General features: G+C 31.4%; 1 protein-coding gene across 1 annotated transcript in view; it reads left to right on the top strand.

The window, feature by feature from the left end:
• LOC125064517 (protein white) overlaps positions 1–21,013 on the top strand; it is a 34,421-nt gene that overhangs the window by 1,981 nt on the left and 11,427 nt on the right. Inside the window, exons 2-4 of the mRNA XM_047671611.1 lie at positions 6,409–6,637; positions 8,123–8,361; positions 15,994–16,065. Of these exons, the coding sequence (XP_047527567.1) occupies positions 6,409–6,637; positions 8,123–8,361; positions 15,994–16,065 (540 nt within the window). The remainder of the gene's footprint in view (positions 1–6,408; positions 6,638–8,122; positions 8,362–15,993; positions 16,066–21,013) is intronic.

Genomic DNA, 21,013 nt, shown 5'->3' with positions numbered 1-21,013 from the left:
CATCTTTATGGCTCATATTTTATAATTAATAAGATGTTTTTTTACATTATTTTAACGCCGCATGGTGTTTATACTGATGGATATTTTGTATGGCATTTTACCCAAAAATTCAAGCGGTTTCCATGGTTATCGTAATGTAATGTGAAATTATTGTGGAATCGTTGAAACTAATAAAAAACGAGTTAAAGAATGTACTTTATATTCTAATATTATTTCCGTGTTGAATAAATAAGATTTCGTTCCAACAAAAGATACATTTAATTCAAAGATATTCAAATAGATGAAATAAGGAACCTTCTTGGAAGTGATAAGTATGTAACTACGTATTCATTGCATAAAATAATCGTCAAGCGATACATGTTATAACAAATTTCATACTACTAGTTTCATATCATAGATCCACAAGAATAGAAGCATTTATAGCGCTTTTGGCCTATGTGCCGAACCAATTCATTTAATTGTGTCCAATTCGAAGCAATCGCCTATATCCTGCTTTAAGATGTTTCGAATAATCTTCTATTTCGTGACTAAATCCTACATTATAATAAAAATAAATGTTATATTATTCCGTACCTACGTATTTATAACAAGTACAGATGTTACATAAAATAAGGTTTTAGATTACAAAGAAATTTAAAACAAATGTTAATAAACTGTTACAATAAATTAACACAAAATGTTTATGCCTTGCCTTTATCATTATATAAAATCTGACATTTAATTATAAAACATCGATGTTTCGTGAGCATTGTAAATATATTTATTTTATTAAATGTTAATTCAATACACCATGAATATTTTGCATATTAAAGCGATTCGTTGTTGAATTAAAATATTTCCACAATCGCACTAGAGCTAATGTTTAAGATAATAATTTAAATATAAATAAAATCTTATTATTAGTATAATCCTATTTCGTGACTAATAAAGTAAAAAAAGGCATCCTCCCAGTAGATTTGTGGTTACTATAAGAAGTGGTTTAAATAAATATACACGTATAAATAATTAAATATTATGTTTACGATAATTGAACAATTTTGTTTTGTACAAATGAAAACAAATGGAAATGATTGACTCATAAAAGTTACAGATACATTTAAAAAACTAGCCGAGATGGCCGAGAGTTGGAGTGTTAAAACTCGGACCAACACCTCTGAGTTTTAATGTGTTTATAATTCATGTGTGTGAGGAAAATATGGCGAGGAAACCTGAATGTTTCACATGAAAATATTTCATATGACCTGTGATCCGTAGCCAGCATTTTAGCTGCGTAGCGAAGTAAGCCTTAGCCTTCACATCAAAAAGGGGGACAGGCTTTAACAGGCTGATAGCTTTGTTATATAAATTTTAAATGTAGACTTCTATGATTCATGAATAAAAATAGATATTTATCAAAAGTATAAATACAATAAGATAAATAGTTACTTCAAAATCTTAAAAAAATATTAATATGATAACTAAAAATATAATCTTACTAATTCGTTGTATGGTGGCGCCGTGTCGGCGTTAGACCATGATCTTTTATCGAAAGAGGAAAAAAAATTAAAAGGTGTTGAGTAACGACCTTAACTATATCTTCATATTTTTTGTGATGTGACTTGGTATTGTTAATAATTTAACTTGCGTTAAGAACAAAGAAGATAATGCTACTAACGGATATTCTTTTGCTATTGTTATTGTTTTAGAGTCTCAAAATAAAAAACTGTGAGTTACTTTCACTTTAATATTAAAGTAACTTTATATGTAAAAGTAAAAATATATTTTATATAATATTCAATACTCAAATATGTAGGCACATATCACATCATAGTCCGAAGGGCCAGCAATCGGTTACGAGCTGTAATTTATTTAGGGGAAATCACAGCTTTAATGAGTCTTCGAGGCAAGGAAGTGTGAAGGACCTCATACATTACAATTCTGTACTTATAATAACATCTTAACAGAATAACTACTAAAATAATATTAGGGTCGTTGCTTATTATAATAATATTCAAAATTAATGGTACTTTAACATAAATAGATGTACCTAAATATCTGAATACGTATGTATTATATTATACGAATATTATATCGGATGCAACTAATTAAAACATACAATTTATTAGTAATCTACATGTACAATCAAACAAAGTTAAAAATCCTAGAAAAAACTATTTGAACAATCAATCAAGCATGATTGTTCACTGTTAGGGCTTCTGAAAGCCCTCTCTAGTGTTTTATAAATTAGGGGTAGGTTAATAAGATTATACGAATATACATATTTAAGCCCATTAGCATGTTAATCTTTTATTCACTTATTTCAAATATTTTCATTATCAGCGTGAATATTACACAATTATTGCTTGTTTTAAGCATAATTCTCTATCGTATTCGTATAACTTACCGCATTTTAATTTATTCACCGTGCTCATGTTAATTTAATAATTAAACTAGTTTTCTAACTGGAAATATTGTGTCCGAAAAGATATTTAATATTATACATTGTTTTGTCTTTTAGGTATATGTTAATGTTGTCGTTGCGTCGTACATTTCCTTGACTGTAAAAACTTTAATATTCTTGACTCAGTCAGTTCCGGAATTTATAATTATACATTAAAAAAGAATTCATGAGCTCTTACTTGTATTATACTCGAAAAACGTCATATTCCAAATACGGGGTACAGGAACTCATCGGTATCCACTGCTAATTAAAAGATTTATCAATCACAGAGCTCATTAAGGAACACGCTATTGTTTCCAGACTGACGATAATCGTGGTACTGAATTCAATATAAATAAAAACCCGTCTATTGGAACTTTTGAATTTATCTACATATTTCTAGGCTTAGTTTCCAATCAAAGTTCATTCATTGATTTAGTTTGATTAAAAAACTTATATAAATTTATTTTTTTGGAGAACGATCTGCTCCAGCATAATCAGAAGCGTGGGCAAGATCTATGACAAGATTTGAGCGTCTTCAAATATTTTTAGCCAACCAACAGTGCGATGTCTGGAGCCTTCTGCATCCTGTAGATTATTGAGGTTATGCACCTCGATCCTCTGCCGCTATTGTTAGAGTTAGTCCTCGATTAAACCGTTCTAAACTTACGCTACGTACGAAAGAAAAGGTCGTCCGATTTTTCCAGGGCCCCAGAAGGGTCAAGACGGCCCTAGAACCAGCTAGGCAATTGCGGCCCATTTCGACCCTGTTCTAATAAAAATGAGCCGAATGCATGACCAGCCGCGAGGCGCCTAGATAGTAAACGCCGGCCCTGCCAACCAAAATAACATCAAATTTATATTTCGCTATGAAAGATTATAAAATAATATATTACAAAGCAAATACTTGAATGCCTCATCAGCTGTTTCGTAGTTTAAATATCGAAAAGTGACTTTTAAATGAAGGAACGACACAAATCGCTTGCACCAAGTCGTTGGTTAATCTAGCTAGTCGCACGCAATATGAACATCGTATTCGGTTATTGATCGATATTAGCGGCCCCTCTAATGTTCGGATAAGGTTACCACATTTGAGTAATCGAGAACGTTACGGCTTTGCGTCGTGGTTATTTGAACTTGGACATGGATTAAGAAATAAAATAAGGTGGAAGTTATACAAAACAAATCAGATCAAGTCAAAATATTCTTTATTAAAGAAGGCTCATACAAGCACTTTTTACTGACAAGAAACTCAATAGATTCTCTTATCCAACATTTTAATGAAAGACTCAATAAACTTATATAAACAATTAAATTCATATATATCTTGTCTGAAAATCAACGACACTACCACGCTTTTTTTATTATTAACGTTATCTTGTCATAAGACATACATTTATTAATAAGCCTAGTTAAAAATAATTCTGGAATTGGTGTTGTTATTATTGATTTATTAGCGAAGGGTACCTTGCCCCATACACCGATCACATACTTCAGACCGCGTAGGATTTCGTTAACGTCTTGTCTTTTTAAATTGTGTCTAACGAAAAGTTGCTACAGGGATGAATTTGGAGCCTAATTCGTAAAACTACGGCTTGAAATTGTTATTAGTAAAATCGCTTTATTTTGGATTTTTTTCAGTCAGTCCATATATCCTATACACTCATCTATATATATATTCCAAATAAGATTTAAAAACAAAATATTGAAATAATTACGTAACTTTCAAAAGCGGTAAAATATTAAACGCTGTTTTTTGACTGAATTAATATTAATAATATATACATAAGACTTTAATTTGATTTGATAACACGATAATATACAAACATTATATATTTAACTCGGTATTCAGATATTTAAAAGATACATAAATGTAACCAATCATAAATGTCAAAATAGCTAAGCTTCGTACTCTGTCTCTTATTGTTCTTCTTCTTTTATTTCTACTATCATAAGTGACATTCAATGTACATAAACAGATTTCTTGCCTCAAGATCAAGTAACATAGGCAAGAAAAACGGATTGTACAAAAACATGTTTATGTTTCGATACTGTTAAATATGGTATCAAGATTACTTTCGTAATTTTTACTATATTGTAACTTGAAAGTAAGGTTTTTGAAAACCCGAAATGAGTATATTCGAATCACAATATCAAGTACAGGTTTCGAAAATGTAACGGTACTTTCAAAAACTTAATTGATTTCGATATTTCGTTAAATCTCTTTAAAATAAAAGTGAATAAACATGAAATCATTATTTAAACTTTATATTGTATGATAAGGTAAATTAAGCAAGATTTTTTAATGATAAAAAATATATTTCATTCTTTACTAAATAATTAATATCGGTGCTAAAATAAATAATTAACAAAATATATACTAATAAATTAAGAGACTCTTTTGCAATGGCTGAAAAACTACTAAACAAATATACATGAAACTTATACTAGGGTAAATTTCGAATATGACAATTGTGAATGCTATGTTGTTGTTCTGAAAATAATTATTTCAAAGCAGTCCTAACTCCTGACTTATTTATTATGAAGGTAATATTTATACGGTCATTAACGATTCGATTTTTTTTTAAAACAACTTCTACCTTATAACTCGGTTGTCACAACGAAACCTCGTATATTATAATTATGTATTTTAATTAAATCGGAATAAATAAAAATTACAATATGTTTTGACTTCTGACAATTGTACCGAGATTGGATTCAACCGCAGCATCTTAGCTTTCAAGGTTGGTGACGCATGGCGATGTAAGGAATAATTATAATACTGATTTGTGAATTGTTCATTTACACGGTGGATCTGCAAAATGTTCTCAATTTTCGATTTCAATAAATTCTTTCAATCTGTCATTCTTTGGTACATATCAAGTCAGCTAAATACAGTCGTTTAGATCCTGCGATTGGATAAGTGTCAATCTGAAAACGCATGGTGTACCTAATTATTAGTATCAGCGTCTATTAATGTTTATTTAAAACAGTATTTAATGTTAATCATTAAATATTCGAATTGAGTTTATATTTAAAAAAAAAAAAAAAAATATTTAAAATTTGTACGTGTTTAGTTTTTATTTATCATGAACATCATATTTTGGTACATAAAGGACTGAAGAAAATGGTTAACAAATGATTGATCTGTCCACTTAACGGTAAACATTGATTTAGTACTCAAGCTTTTCAAGTAGATCTTTAAATGAAAGAAATAAAGGTTAAATGTTGATAGATATTATATTCCTAATTTATATAATTAATGAAACTACTTTATAGAAGATATTAAAGTGGTCAAGTGAATGTGCAAATTCAAGTACTTATCTATTTCTTCACTTTCATAATTCGATGAGACTACAAAGCTACTACTTACATGATTCTCGAGGCATGAAATTGTAGTCAACGCCAATTTTAAATTCTATGGACAAAAGTATAACCCAATGACTCTTTACGTGACATAATTGCATGCGTGATTTTCATAACCTTCTATATTATAAATAACGTTACATAGATATGGACCATAAACCCTTTGGCGTAATATTAACCGATGTTCTAATTGGAGGTTTACCCAGTGCTATTTCAGTTACTAACGTAAGCCCATGTGACAAACTTATTTTGTCTCGCTTTCGTTTTCATGATAGCCGAGATGGCCAAGTAGTTCATGAGAAAACCTGTATGTACCGAATAAAGTTCTGTCACAAAACCGCATTGACCAGCGTGGTGAAATGAGTTCGAAAGGCTCTCAAGACAAGCGTTTGGTTGATGAAATTCGTGGAGTGGATTCGTTTATTGCGGTGAAATAAACTCCTTAAAAGGAAAGTAGGTTTTAATCCACCAACCAGTACAATTAAAGGCTGTTTACTATAAAGAAGTAGGTCTGAAACTTTTCATCATAGTTTTTAAGATCGTGTGATATTATTTGTATCGGTGTATAAAATATGTTGTAGATAGCTATAAATGTTAAGTGTAACATTATTTTGCTTGTACAGGGTAGTTCACCGAACGATTCACCTCGCGCCAGTGGTGGAGAGGTCACATTGGCAATTCCTCAGAGCAGAAGCTATGGAGCTATTGGTTGTGCGGAGAAGGTTACATACAACTGGGCTGACGTCAACGCCTTTGCCACAGAAGATAGGTCGAGAAACAGAAAGTTCTGGAACTTCTGGAGAGGATCATCTGACCGCATGTTCCAGCAGAGAAAACAGCTACTTAGAAATGGTAAATTTTAAATATATTAAATTACTTACTTAATATCGTTTAGCTTGTTTTCAAATAGAAATGAAAGACAACACACAATCAGGATGAAAAATACACTATGATAGACAGGTATAATTGTAATTCTGTAATTATTATGTGATGCTGCCTGGTAATAAGAATATTCTAACTCTTTAAAAATAAACTCAACCAAAACAACATTAAAATACATTAGAGGCTCGAAAAAGACGTCTCTAGAGATTTGTTACTTAAAAAAAAAATACAAAATAAAATTGAGAACTTAAACTCAAAGCTTAGGCTTACAAAGGTGCATTCAAACTTTAAACCATTTACTTTTATGCATTACCTTTCAAAAATGATGAATCCTTAGGCGTTATCAAGATCAGTGTTAAGATTTAAACTCGTATAAAACGTTTTAAATTGAAAGCACATATGTTGTTATATGCCATAATGGTCCATCTTGTCAAGAGATCACTTTATAATTTTAATTGGGTGAAATTGCATGCACATTTTTTTTAAACTGTCGCTCGTGTTTGTACGCTTCGGATACGATACGGATATCTTAAACATATTTATACTTTTTAATGAATACTAAATTGTAATTATTATTTATTTAATTCTGAATATAGTAGTGCTTATGTTTATACAACAATATTATGTAATTACATTACATAAGAATTATTTACATAAGGCTACAAATAAAAAAATAAAAACAGTTTCTATACAAACCATGACCGCGTTTGTTAAAAATGCTGGCAGCATTATCACGTTTAATCGCAATTCCTATTTCTTCCTTTCTCTCTGGTAAAATATGAACCAGGCTTCCTGAAACCAGTGGAGGTCATAAGGCTAATGTTTGTTCTTTAATTTTTATTAATATTTAAATAATACTCAAATTAAAGTCGATAAAGAAAAGAGTATGAGACTTATGATATTGAGAGACGTTTATACTCGCATTTGTAGGTACTCTTATTGGGTCCATTTATGCATTTACCATTTACTTAAACGTTTCGGGAGAAACGGGTTTTAAGAACTCGTCGAGTGGTTGCGAAATATGTATCAGCTAACACATTGTATTGATATTGATCGCCACAAATAAACTGCCCTTAACAAACTTAAAAAATATATCGTTAAGCATGTTACCTTTTCTTGATTAATATCATTGCATTATAATATATTAATAAAACGTACGTAGTATGTGACATACAAATATAGTCTCTCTCTCATACAGATGCAGAGAGAGTGAGACGGCGAGATGTTACATGAATACCTGTATGTATCCAGGAATTGTTCTACGAATGCAATTAGAGAAGCATAAAACTTGAAACGATATCTGAGAGCGCAGCTCGTTATTCACCGATAATCGTTAATGTTTCTCGTCTAACGAAATCGATATATGTATATGATGTCCTACAGGATAGTGTAAAAAGCGTCGTTGGAATTTCTTTAACATTTACAGTATATATGTATGTATTTTTTTTTGTTCAGTCAATGGAGCTGCGTATCCAGGCGAACTCCTCGCCCTCATGGGATCCTCTGGCGCTGGCAAGACCACGCTGCTTAACACATTAACCTTCCGAACCCCTAGTGGCGTGGTCTCCAGCGGGACTAGAGCCCTGAATGGACAACCTGCTACTCCTGAAGCCATGGCAGCGTTATCAGCGTATGTTCAGCAACAGGATCTGTTCATAGGCACTCTGACTGTGCGAGAACATTTGATTTTCCAGGTGAGTGAAGTTTTATATATACATATGTTTTGGGTACGGAAGCAAAAACAAGCCACTTAATCTCAGCGGCAAGCAAGTTGTACTGGAGAAATTTCACGATTATTGTAAAAACTTACACGTATCAGCAGTTTGTTTTGTTTGGGCGCAAGACCGCCTCGTGTGATCGACCGAGACGGCAAATGGCATTACGCTCTCCGATGCCGCTCTCTCTACCCTTGTTGAAATTAATATTTATTATAACTCAATAATATAATACTTATTTATTACTACATTCCTTATTTATTTTGAATTATGTCACTGCTAAAGGCAAAAAATATCACCTTAGAGAATTATAATAAATTAATTTTACTTTGAAATACAAATACTACAGAATAATACTAAATAACTAAAACCAACGAATTTTTTTTTTATATTTGACATTCGCCAAACGTCGTAGTACTTTACCAGTATAGTGGTCCTTAGCGTCATCTTTATTTTTCGCCGCGTTCTTAGTCAGTCAGCTTTGACAGTTTATCTAGACATATAAATAATAATCAAAGTATCAAAGAACGACTAATAGCCTACTCAGGCCTTGCTTGTTATCAATTACGCTTGTAATTGATAACAAGCAAGTCCTGAGTAGCATATTATTTCAAAAAATGTGTTAGTTGAGAACTTAAAGACAGTTCTGTCACTAAATGTTATTATTCCATTTAAATTACAAACGTGGAAATTAAACTCATATGTTTGCGTGTGTCTGTCTAGCTGTCAATACTGCGTCAATTCAGACAGTAATTGCTCCGGCTTGCTTAAACCATAACCTAAACAGATAACCGATACATGACACATCTATATTATATATTCTATGTTATAAATTCGAAAGTAACTCTGTCTGTTACCTCTTCACACTTAAACCGCTGCACCGATTTAGATGAAGTTTAGTATGCAGATAGTTTGAGTCCCGGGGAAAAATTTAGGCTATATTTTTTAATTCACCCCTCGAGGGGATCAAATTGGGGTGACGGTTTGTGTGCTAAAGGTAAAGTTGTATAAATTTCATCCGGGTAAGGTCGGCCTACGGAGGCTCAGCTAGTTGAAAATATGTTTTAGATTTAAAACAATTTTTCTATATAATCTTAATTTTCTTTATGTTTGCATTATATGTATTTCTTATAAGGAAAAATAGGTCATTGTCTATTAGAAGTTTGTATTAACATTATTAAGGTCTTAATATCTGCAATTTCTACAACAACCAATCATGAAAAATAATGAGAGAGAGAGAGAGAGATAGAGAGAGAGAGGAGCTCTCTCTCTCTCTCTCTCACACACACATTTAAATCATATTAGAATTTTTAAACGACTACGGTAAGGGTTTTATATCGTGTTATGTTAAATCCTACCTTATTCTCAAACCGCATTCCGACTTCTGGTTATCCGAAGTTGCGAAGTGCATGTGTCATTTCCAAGGAGTCCAATAACCCTATCATGTCATTATAACACAGTGCTATTGCTGTAAGGTATTATTACTTGCTTTTCTGTGTAATTATTTATGATTTATAGGTAATTTATATCGGCGCCGTCCGGTTGATAGGTATAATCTATCACGCGACAAAATATATACTCTGTATTTAAATTTTAAAATCGTAAAACAAATTCATCAGAATGAGACAAAAATATATATTAAGAAGTTAGGTAAGTGAAGCCAGATAATTGAGGAAATATATTTTTTTATACATCTACGGTAGTATTACGACAGTAGTCACGGAATTACGAGTCAATACTTTGGAGAACTGCTAACCAACAGTATGTACTTTCCGTGACGTACAAAATCAAAATATAAAAGCAACTTAGTTAATATAATATATATTAACTGAGTTACTCTTTTATTTATTTAGGGGGTAGGAAATATACTTCGAGCTAGAAACCCCTGCAGAAGTTTCCAACTAAACTATATTAATGTGTACTGTGGTTTGTGTGCAAGCATTAATCATCATTCATCATTCTCCTGCCCTTATCCCAATTTTACTTGGGGTCGGCGCAGCATGTCTTCTTCTTCCATACTTCTCTGTCGGACGTCATCTTAAAAAACATAAATAATAGTAAAAATATATAGGTAGGTAGGTAGCTTTATTACAACTAATGCACTGAGTTATATATTCAGTCCAACGCTAGTTATTACCGCAATTAGCATATTATAATGTAAAATAAATCCTTTATTTTATGTAGTATTTTTATTTTGCATAGTATTATAAATTATACATTATTAATATAAAAATTATAGATATTTGTACATTGTTAAGTACAATAATTGCATATTTTCGGCATTAGTCTCGAAAATATACAATATAATTAAAACTCAATATTTTCATGGGTACGCCACTCCGAGGTTCGATTCCCGGCCGAGTCGATGTAGAAAAAGTTCATTAGTTTTCTACGTTGTCTTGGGTCTGGGTGTTTGTGGTACCGTCGTTACTTCTGATTTCCATAACACAAGTGCTTTAGCTACTTACATTGGGATCAGAGTAATGTATGTGATGTTGTCCAATATTTATTTATTTATTTTAAAACATTCATGACTTCTTAAGTAAACAGATACTAAGATGCGTTTCAAATCCACTTAAAATGGTTTTATATCAAGAATAATCTTATGTAGACTCACCTTACGACTGCTCGCAGACACCTTGACTCTCGATCAGTTTCAAAGGTATGTATACTTTAAATTAATTCAAACAGGAATTTCGTAAATAACTTGAATTTGTTAATAAATTCCATTCATAATGTCGTACTCGCATATAACGCACGAATCGCCGGAAACTTATACGAATATTTTCATAGCTACCAGTTTGTTTATAGGTTAAATCTGCGATGATATACTTATATAATAATAATAATATAATTATTTAAGAATATTATTTGAATATAATTTGAAATGTGTTAAGAAAGAAAATTTGTTTAATCCTGTAAACGTATTATTATTGAGAGCCGAGATGGCCCACTGGTTAGAACGCGTGCATCTTAACCGATGATTTCGGGTTCAAACCCAGGCAGGCACCACTGAAATTTCATGTGCTTAATTTGTGTTTATAATTCATCTCGTGCTCGGCGGTGAAGGAAAACATCGTGAGGAAACCTGCATGTGTCTAATTTCAACGAAATTCAGCCACATGTGTATTCCGCCAACCCGCATTGGAGCAGCGTGGTGGAAAATGCTCCAAACCTTCTCCTCAAAGGGAGAGGAGGCCTTTATCCCAGCAGTGGGACATTTACGGGCTGCTTATGTTATGTTATGTTATAAACTTATTTAGTACCTGTATCACGACTTACTAGCTTTAAAATAATTATATGAGTATATATTGTGCAATCATGATCATCACTCTTAGTTGATAAAGACGAGTCACGTAAACTTTAATATTGCATTTATTTTAAGCCGCTCATTCTACGCTCACGCACACACACACACATACTTATAGATAAATTAACATGCACACACATATATACAGATTCGAATATCAATGGATCAAAACAAAATATGCCTCGTCATTAATTTGTTAGGGTTTTGTTATATATTTTTTTTTGCATAATGACATGTTATTTAGAAAAACAAGAAAACAAGAAGGTATTTAAGTGGAAGTAATTTCAAAAATCATATACGGTAACTGTAAATTATACAAATAGCGTTAAGTGTATAATGTATAAGTTTGTGTGATAATAAGCCGTATCGTACCAGCAAATCGCTATGATTTTTTTCACAATCGGCGCTGGTTACATCAGAAGGTACAAAAACATTTATTGATAATTTTGATAGTAACTATTTTTATATTAAGGACTCAAACTAGGTGTACACAAATAAACAACAGAACTACCAATACAAATTATGAGCGCGTGGAATGGTGGCAAGAATATTAGCATTAGCGGATTCGGATGCGAATTAGATATTTAGCTGAGGAGAGTCTAATAAAAAGAGCTCAAAGTACACAATTAGAAAGATTAAGATATCATTGTCCACCGAGATTAGCTGATCATCCTACCGTCCCCACCACCTTAATTAGCCACCTTAATAATAACTGTTTTATACTCGTCACTAAAGTAGCGAATACAGAGGTAAGAGATTTCATATCATACTAATAATATAAAAGGCAGGTAAGTTTTATTTGTTTCCATAATAGTTCTTATTATGAATGCACTGTTTTAAAATGGCCTCAGGGTAAGATGTTAAGCAACCAGTCAGTGTTAGTATGAATAAATAGAAATATACTAACAGGCTTTTGTGATACATTTTTACATTTCATTAGCAGCCGGTAAATTTTCCTATTGCTCCCACTGCTGGGATAAAGGCCTCCTCTATCTTTGAGGAGAAGGTTTGGAGCATATTCCAGCACGCTGCTCCAATGCGGGTTGGCGGAATGCACATGTGGCAGAATTTCGTTGAAATTAGACACATGCAGGTTTCCTCACGATGTTTTCCTTCACCGCCGAGCACGAGATGAATTATAAACACAAATTAAGCTCATGAAAATTCAGTGGTGCCTGCCTGGGTTTGAACCCGAAATCATCGGTTAAGATGCACGCGTTCTAACCACTGGGCCATCTCGGCTCAAAAGAACGTTAGCAGTATTTCCCCATCCAATCACAGTTTACACCCTTGTCACCGATTTTATTACATGCTAACTTAATATTTTAGTAAGTAAAATTTTTCCATAATTAATATATTACCTCCTTGAAAGAATCATAAAAAGAAACAAGTTTTTACTTGATCCCACGTATGTAGATTCACCTAAAACGAATAAAAAATATACGACAGTATTGGCATTACTAAGTGTGTGTGTGTGCATTTTTAATTTCAACTTGTTTAAAACTAATTTAAAATTCATTTGCAAGATTTGATCCACGCATTAAAGGCGGTAAAAGAAAGTCGTGTAGGTTTTAAAAAAATCGCTTGTTTACAAAAAATACGGGCAATCACATAACCTTATTTTTTTAAGCAGATTAAGAAATGACTTTATTTTTTACTAAAACATCTGATTCAATTAATTTAAAGTTTCTCTTAATGTTAAAAGTACAAGATCTGCAATGCGATTCTGTAAGAAAACACTTCGTATCTCACTCGTGAAATATTGACAACCGACTTACAGTGATACGGCAGTTTGATACATGTATCTTATTTTAATTATTATAGTTATTCTTACATTTCAAGCTCGTGTTTTGCGGTGAGTTTCGAGTTTCTTGTTACAGAATAGCCCAACTGTTAAATCTTGTAGTTTTCCCTTTTTTTTAAATTAAATTATAAATTGTTCAAATAAGTCGACATGACAATAAACAAAAATGTATTTAGAAGATTAAAGTAGGCATATTGTAAGATTATCTCGAAACGAATTTACATACTCGAACAGGTTTTCAACATTCGACAGCGACCGATTTGTTGTCGGTTACAATGGTTCAGTGCCGATTCACCCGAGAAACATAGTTCAGCAACGTTTACATCTAATAAAACTACACTTTATCACTTTAGTATCGCTAGGATATTGATAAGCAGTTCCATTTCTGGGTGAGAAATAATGGCTCAATGATTCTATATGGGTGCACCCCTAATTACGCAATTATTCTGTCACTAAACAATTATTGCAGCTGTATACTCGATAGCAATTTACAATATCTATACTAATATTATAGCTCTGCTCTGTCTGCTACCTCTTCACGCTTAAATCACTGAACCATATGATTTAGATAAAAATTGTTATGGAGATAGTTTGTGTCGAGAAGAGGGACATAGACAATTTTTTTAATTCACCCCTCGTGGGTGACGATTTGTGTGCTATAGGTAAAAAAAATCAAATTACTCGCGAGTAAATCCGCAGGTTTAGCTAGTTAGTTATAAAATTTTATATATAGTAGAGCGCCGATTATCCGAATTAATTGGGACCGGGGTCGATTCGGATAATCGGACATAGACTGGCAATAAAGAAAAACGATCTGTCACACATAGAATAAATAAACTTTATTAAGTTTAACAAACACAATTCTCCAATAACGATCACTTGAGTTGTAAGAACATCGAGTAAGTTGCAACCCCATCAGGTCTTAACAAAACATAAAAATTACTTACCGGACCTATTCGAATTATAGGCGATTCGGTGAATCGGCGTTCGGATAATCGTTCTACTGTATTTTGCAATTGGATTACGACGATTTCGATTAGTTTTGTATTATTGAGGATCACTTTCTTTTATTTGTTTCGAAAGACAAATAGGTGATTCGTAGAACGTGGCCTGCAAGATATACAAACTTCACCAACCACGGGATTAAATACATTGAATTACTTATTTATTAATTAAACTTTTAAATGTTTTCTAATAAAAATCCTTTTCTTGTACAAGATCAGCTTCAGCACAGAATCTCAAAAAAATTCATAAATGTTTCCTAAATCGATTATAACAGCTAATGTTAATCCGGATAGAATCATTTATGTTATCGAACAAGATATTGACGTTTCGTTTTATCTCTGCCTTCATCTAAACTATTTTAAGTGACTGCTGTTTTCCTTCGAATAATACATCTAATCTACTCGCGTATTCATAATAATGAACACTATTTATGGTCTAGTAGTTTTTATATAATAGGTTATTGGTTTCTTTAGTCAACCTGAGAAAATGTGTATGTAATTTTTTACATACTAATAGTATTTAAAATATAAGATGTAAAATATTGTCTGATAATGTTCAATTGATTGATGTACGTAATCACATAAGCCTATAATTAGCCTGTCTTAAATATGAATTATGATTAATATATACATCACGTTTGATATACATACGAAATTAAAAAATTTTGCAAGCGCATGACTACAAGTATATTTATTTAAAATATTAATATTAAAAATTTGGCCGTCACACCATGTTTATTATACCCATCAATTTAGACATCTAAATTGATGGGTATTGAAATTAATAAATTATGTTTTTCATTTGTTAAGCAAATTTTTCTTATTATAATAATTATATTATCAACGAAGTATACGCACCACGTACGCACGTGGAGCTTATACTTCGTTGGGAATTGCGAGTAGGGAGCAGCAAGAAGCGGTGGAAAGAGCCGGTGCCGGTATAAGAGAGCGTCAGACGTATGCCGTCACGATATAAGACTCGGCTTTACTCATTAAAATCTTTAGAGAATTGAGCTTTTCTTTGGCGATAAATTTGAAGAATTATATTTAGTTGGTATTGCGTTGCATTCACACCGGCGACTAAAGAGCAAGTTTAAGCTTTATCAATTATTTAAAACTTGTTTAAACCTACTTTCAAGATTTACATAATAACTGGTGAATTAACATAAAAAAGTAAAAAAAAGTAATAAACATTATGAAGTATTCATCTTTCCACTGCTAGGCTAAGGCCTCCTATCGTATTGACTATGTTTTTGGTATTAATTCCATCAATGCGGATTGGTGGTCACATGCGAACTCGTAATCGTTGGTTAAGACTGACATGTTCTAACCACTAAGCCATGTCGGTTTCTGTTTAGATCATTTATTTTATAACAATAAACATATTTTATTTAGTATCTACACCAATATGTAGCAACGAATATAGCAGAACATTAAGTTCTTTTAATTTGTTACTAATAAGTATTATTTATTAATAATTTTTTTATTCACAGGCACTCGTCCGAATGGATCGGCATATACCATACGCACAGCGCATGCGTCGAGTACAAGAAGTCATATCTGAAGTACGTATTTTTTAATTTTCTAAATAATCTATTCAAGTAAACTAAATAGAAAAAATAAAAACATTTACTTTTTAACAAATATCGATACAATGTTGGTAATTTTGTACCGAATTGCAAACGGCTGCATGGCATGCAAACCCAGATATTCGTATATTTCCGTTTTTTTTTAGTGCCAACCTCTGTCTAGATATATAAATAATCAAAGGTCAACTTGTATGGAACGTTAGTTATAATAAGATAAAGTTTAGAGTAAGTCTAGACAGATAAATTTTGTGTTTATAGTTTAAATAAAATCCCAATCTCAGTTACATAACTGCATGCACCGTTCATAATATTTCGACAGTTTACAATTTGGCGAAAATTGTTACTACAAATTTACTCCTACTGTGTACAGTAACATGTACAAAAATTAAGCCAAAAAATGTATATTATAAATTAGTATTTGTCTAAGAAAATTTTGTTTAAAAGAAAAATTACTACAAAATCGTCCCAACCTACTAACGATACTATAAATGGAAAATAATTAATATCTAAATGAATTTAAATCAAATATCTTTATTTTGCTATTTTCTAAATATATCTCGGCGATAATTAACCGAAACGATAAAAACTAAAAAAAAAAAAAACGGCTGCAAAAAACATATTATTAAAATTAGCTTCTAAAAATAAATTATTCTCAATGCAAATCTACCTGCCTATTACATCATCTTAGCATAAAATTTTAACATTTGTATTTTATTATAAATATAATATAATTTTATTTTAATTAATGATGTCTATCATCTTTGTCTATAATCTGTTTTTTATATACAACAGGATAGTGCCCATTACGAATATATTATATATATGTATAAATATGTTAATTTGTAATAAATGGTAATAAGTTAATATATACATAAGCGAAATACTACTTACTGATTAGTCACAAAATCCATCCGGCTTTTACAAAAGTCCACCTCTAAGGAGGTAAAACGGGGTTTGGTAGTTTCAGAGACTTTTTGCAGATCCGTCTGGGTGAGTATCACCCTTGCACTCACTTTTAAATCCTTTCCAACATCTACCTAAATTATTAGATACTAACTGTTATTGCAATTTTTATTATTCAATATACATGCTTGCATTTCTAAAAAAAACCATTGCCGTTGGCAAGATATGTGCAGGCTAGTCGCCATAGGTGCGACTCACTTAACGGTCTTATTATACCGACTAGAATACTTTGTAATGTTTTCCGACATTAATGGTGAATGAACCAGGGTAACTGCAGGCACAAGTTGATATGTCTATAGCGTCTTAGATCTCAAGGTTGCACTGACTGTGTAAGAAGTAGCTCATCTTTGACGATGTCTGAAGGATAAGATTACAAAGAATAATACGGTCATTTCGCAGGTTTGCCTTCTACAAAAAACTTTTAATTTGTAAAAGATAAAGTATATAACAGGTTTTGTATATAAATTCCACTTATAAGGTGCATTAAAACCTAAAATTGATAACTTTATATCACATTATAAGTACTCAAGACCACTTTAAAAACTTTAAGCTAAAATAAAATATCAAACATCGAATGAATGTTATTTATTTGAAAATTATTTCAATAATTATTTTAAAACTGAATAATTTGCGATTAAATCTATTGTTACAAAGTTATGATCCCACACAACGTAGGTATTATATTTATAATAATTACACGTAACAGGTAAATTGTTCATTAAAACTTCATCTAGGTGTCTATTTCAAGATAAATTAACATTTATGTGACGCGCGACGAAAAGGCAAATAAACGTATATTGTACAGTTATTTACATTAATAGCAAAACAAAATTAAAAAAAAACGCTACCGAATACCATTAAGAATGCAGTATTTTAGTTCTATTTTAATAATAATAACAATATGGCCTCCTAGTCACCTGTAAAAGTTATAAGATAAGATTTTGTTTGTAACAGCCTTAAATCATTTTATCGTTAAAGTAGCCGTATTTATACAATATTAATTTTATTTGGACATTGTTATCGAAGTAGCCTTGATAAACGATAATATTTTTTTGGCTTTCTGATTAAAGCTTTTACCGATTTAATTAAAAACATAATGTGTGCCAGTTTGTAGCAGAAATGTCACATATAAGTGGGTCACAAATCGGACCATGAAATTTTACTTTCATCGCCCATGAAACCAAAAAAACAAACAATATTATATACAATACTAATAGCCCGTCCCGACTTTGTACGTGTATAATACATACTAAGTTACAAAAAAAAAATCTCAGTGTTCATTAAGTCTACGTCAGTGAGGATTGACAATGGTATCAGTAAATGGTAGTTGATGCACATATAAAATACACATATAGATTAATATCAAACAAATTTAAGTAATAACATCGTTAAGACTTGTACGTGTAAGATAAATTATATTTTTGTTCAATAAAATTGTAGTCGAGTCTTTTAATAAAAATTAAAAAAGTGAGATGGGAAGTATCCATCATTCGCTCATTATTTCATAGACTTCAATCTTGTTAATGTCACTAAAGCAAAAACAGCTTTGATTGACATTTAATATATTATGCTTTATTTTCTACGTAATTTAAATTATATGCCAATAAATAAAAAAACAACATTGTTACCTGTATGTAATGTAATGTGTGGTAAAGTATGAACTATAAAATATATATGTATATATATTAATTAATTATTTCAATATGTCGGATTCAATTTGGTGGTGATTCTTATTTGAGATTTAATATGGGATGAATTATTCATATTATATGTGTAGTCCTATTTTTATGATTCAAAAATATTTAATGCATTATATAGCTCATTAATTCGTGGTGATAATCTTCATCTGACAAATCACAGAAACGGTGGCTATTCCCACAAAATCCCTATAAATTTTCAATGGCCCGATCCTTGCTTGAATCTGTGTTTGAGCGTATACGTTATGTCGTGTCTGTACTATTAATCATTGAGGAGTTCGCTCTTCAGGAGCAAATCTTGATGTACCGATACGAAATTTCGTGTCTGTGTTGTTAATGGAGAGTTGTTTTAAACCCCAAATGCAGTACAATACAGTCATGTCATGGTGAAACTTAGAAAAAGTTATCATGATGAAATATTTATACAAATTTTCTCGTCTATATTGTAAACCGCTGAAGAGTTCGGGTATAGAATCAATTCATTGCCTTTAAAACTCATTGTCATAGGATATGAACCATCACGCAAAATTTGAGTTCCGTATGATAAGTGGAAGCTGCTCTTATTCAATTACAACATTTAACCAAAACAAACTGATAAACGACAATGCAAGTTAAATAAAATCTTTTAAAAGATACAGTTTTGAACCGTGTTTGTTTGTTTAACACAAAATATATTATGGCTTTCATAATTGCACATCTGTAACTTTGCTATAGGAACCCTATATAAAATTTATTACCTTTATGATTTCACACGTAACCAGCAATTCATCACGTATTCTACATAAAATTCTATACCATATAAATTAAATGACTGGTTTTCCTCTCACATTTTCCTTTTCTAATGAATGTTACTGTTACTTACCTGTCACATATTCTGCAGCCAAACGGCATTACTTAGTATTATTGTGTTCCGGTATGAAGGGTGAGAGGTCCCAAGGTGGCACATTGGCGATTTATGTAAGAGATGATTTACATTTCTTATTACAGTACCGGTCTATCGGTGGTGGTGACCACTTACCATCAGGTAGCACGTTCGCCAGTCTGTCTTTTTTGGAGCAATGTATACGTTTTTACAACAGGATCCCAGAAAACGTTCAAAATTATTCAATTATAAAATTCAAAAGAGTCGTTAAAGAGCGTTTGTGTGCTAAAGGATATTACAACACTAATGACTTTTTAGTTGACTGCACACCTTGGGAATGAAATGATCGCCTCCAGGCTGTTTCAAATAACTAAAATTGTACATGGAAAAAGGTTAAAAAAAAAAATATATATATCCCGCTGAGTTTCTTTCGCCAGTTCTTCTCAGGTCCGAAATGCTAAATTTCGAACCGGTGGTAGATTTTTACAATCAATAAGCAAGTGTAAACACTTCTATATTGAATAAAGATTTTTGACTTTTGACTTTTGACTTGATATAACAAAAATTATTTCCTACAAATACCGTTCGATAAATCAATCATTTCTTTGTTTTCATTAACAAAAAGTTTATTGTTTAAAGACACAGATATCGTTTTAAATAGATAATATTTGTAAGAAACCTTTTATATGTACTTGCTTCGGTTATCTTATGTTTTAATTTTAACGTTCATGAGACATTCTGTAGTCAATATTTTTATTCATAACAGAAGCGTTACACTCGCTTATTCATGGGCAAAAATCTTCCACCGGTTCGGAAATAAACATCTCGGACCTGAGATAAACCGACGAAAGAAACTAGTCAGGTTTTTTTTATATCATATGTAACAAGTACGGGTTTCATTACAATAATAATTTTTTATTTGTACGCCTATAAGAAATGGACATAAAATTCGACAAAGTTGTATCATGAATTTCCAGTAAAGGATATCTATTTTGATATGCGAAATTAAGCACAATACGGTATCACGGATGTTAAAGAAAAAATAAGGCTAGTAACACAAAAAATGAATATAATATATTAATGATAAAATAGCGTGAATATCTTAAAAGTGGATTCTCAAGTTTGTAAGGAAACGTCAAGTAATTTTATTGAACACAGAAATTGTCTCTGAATGTCGAACTGATAACTATGAATTTAATTTAATCGTGTAATATTCGTCAAGTCAAAAAATGGAATTATATTATTTGAAGGAACACGCATCAAAATGGCAATTACGTTTTTAATATTTTAAAATCGGATCGAACATCGTGTATCATTTTGTCTTACAGAATAGTTTTTCTGCTATCATGAGTGGAAGTTAATTTTATTAAAATGAGTAATAAAGTTTAACCGTAACAATGTA

This window comes from Vanessa atalanta, chromosome 6 (genome assembly GCF_905147765.1).
Source record: "Vanessa atalanta chromosome 6, ilVanAtal1.2, whole genome shotgun sequence".
Taxonomy (NCBI): Eukaryota; Metazoa; Arthropoda; class Insecta; order Lepidoptera; family Nymphalidae; genus Vanessa; species Vanessa atalanta.
Note: the sequence above shows the minus strand (reverse complement) of the source record. Positions and strands in the feature narration are given on the sequence as shown.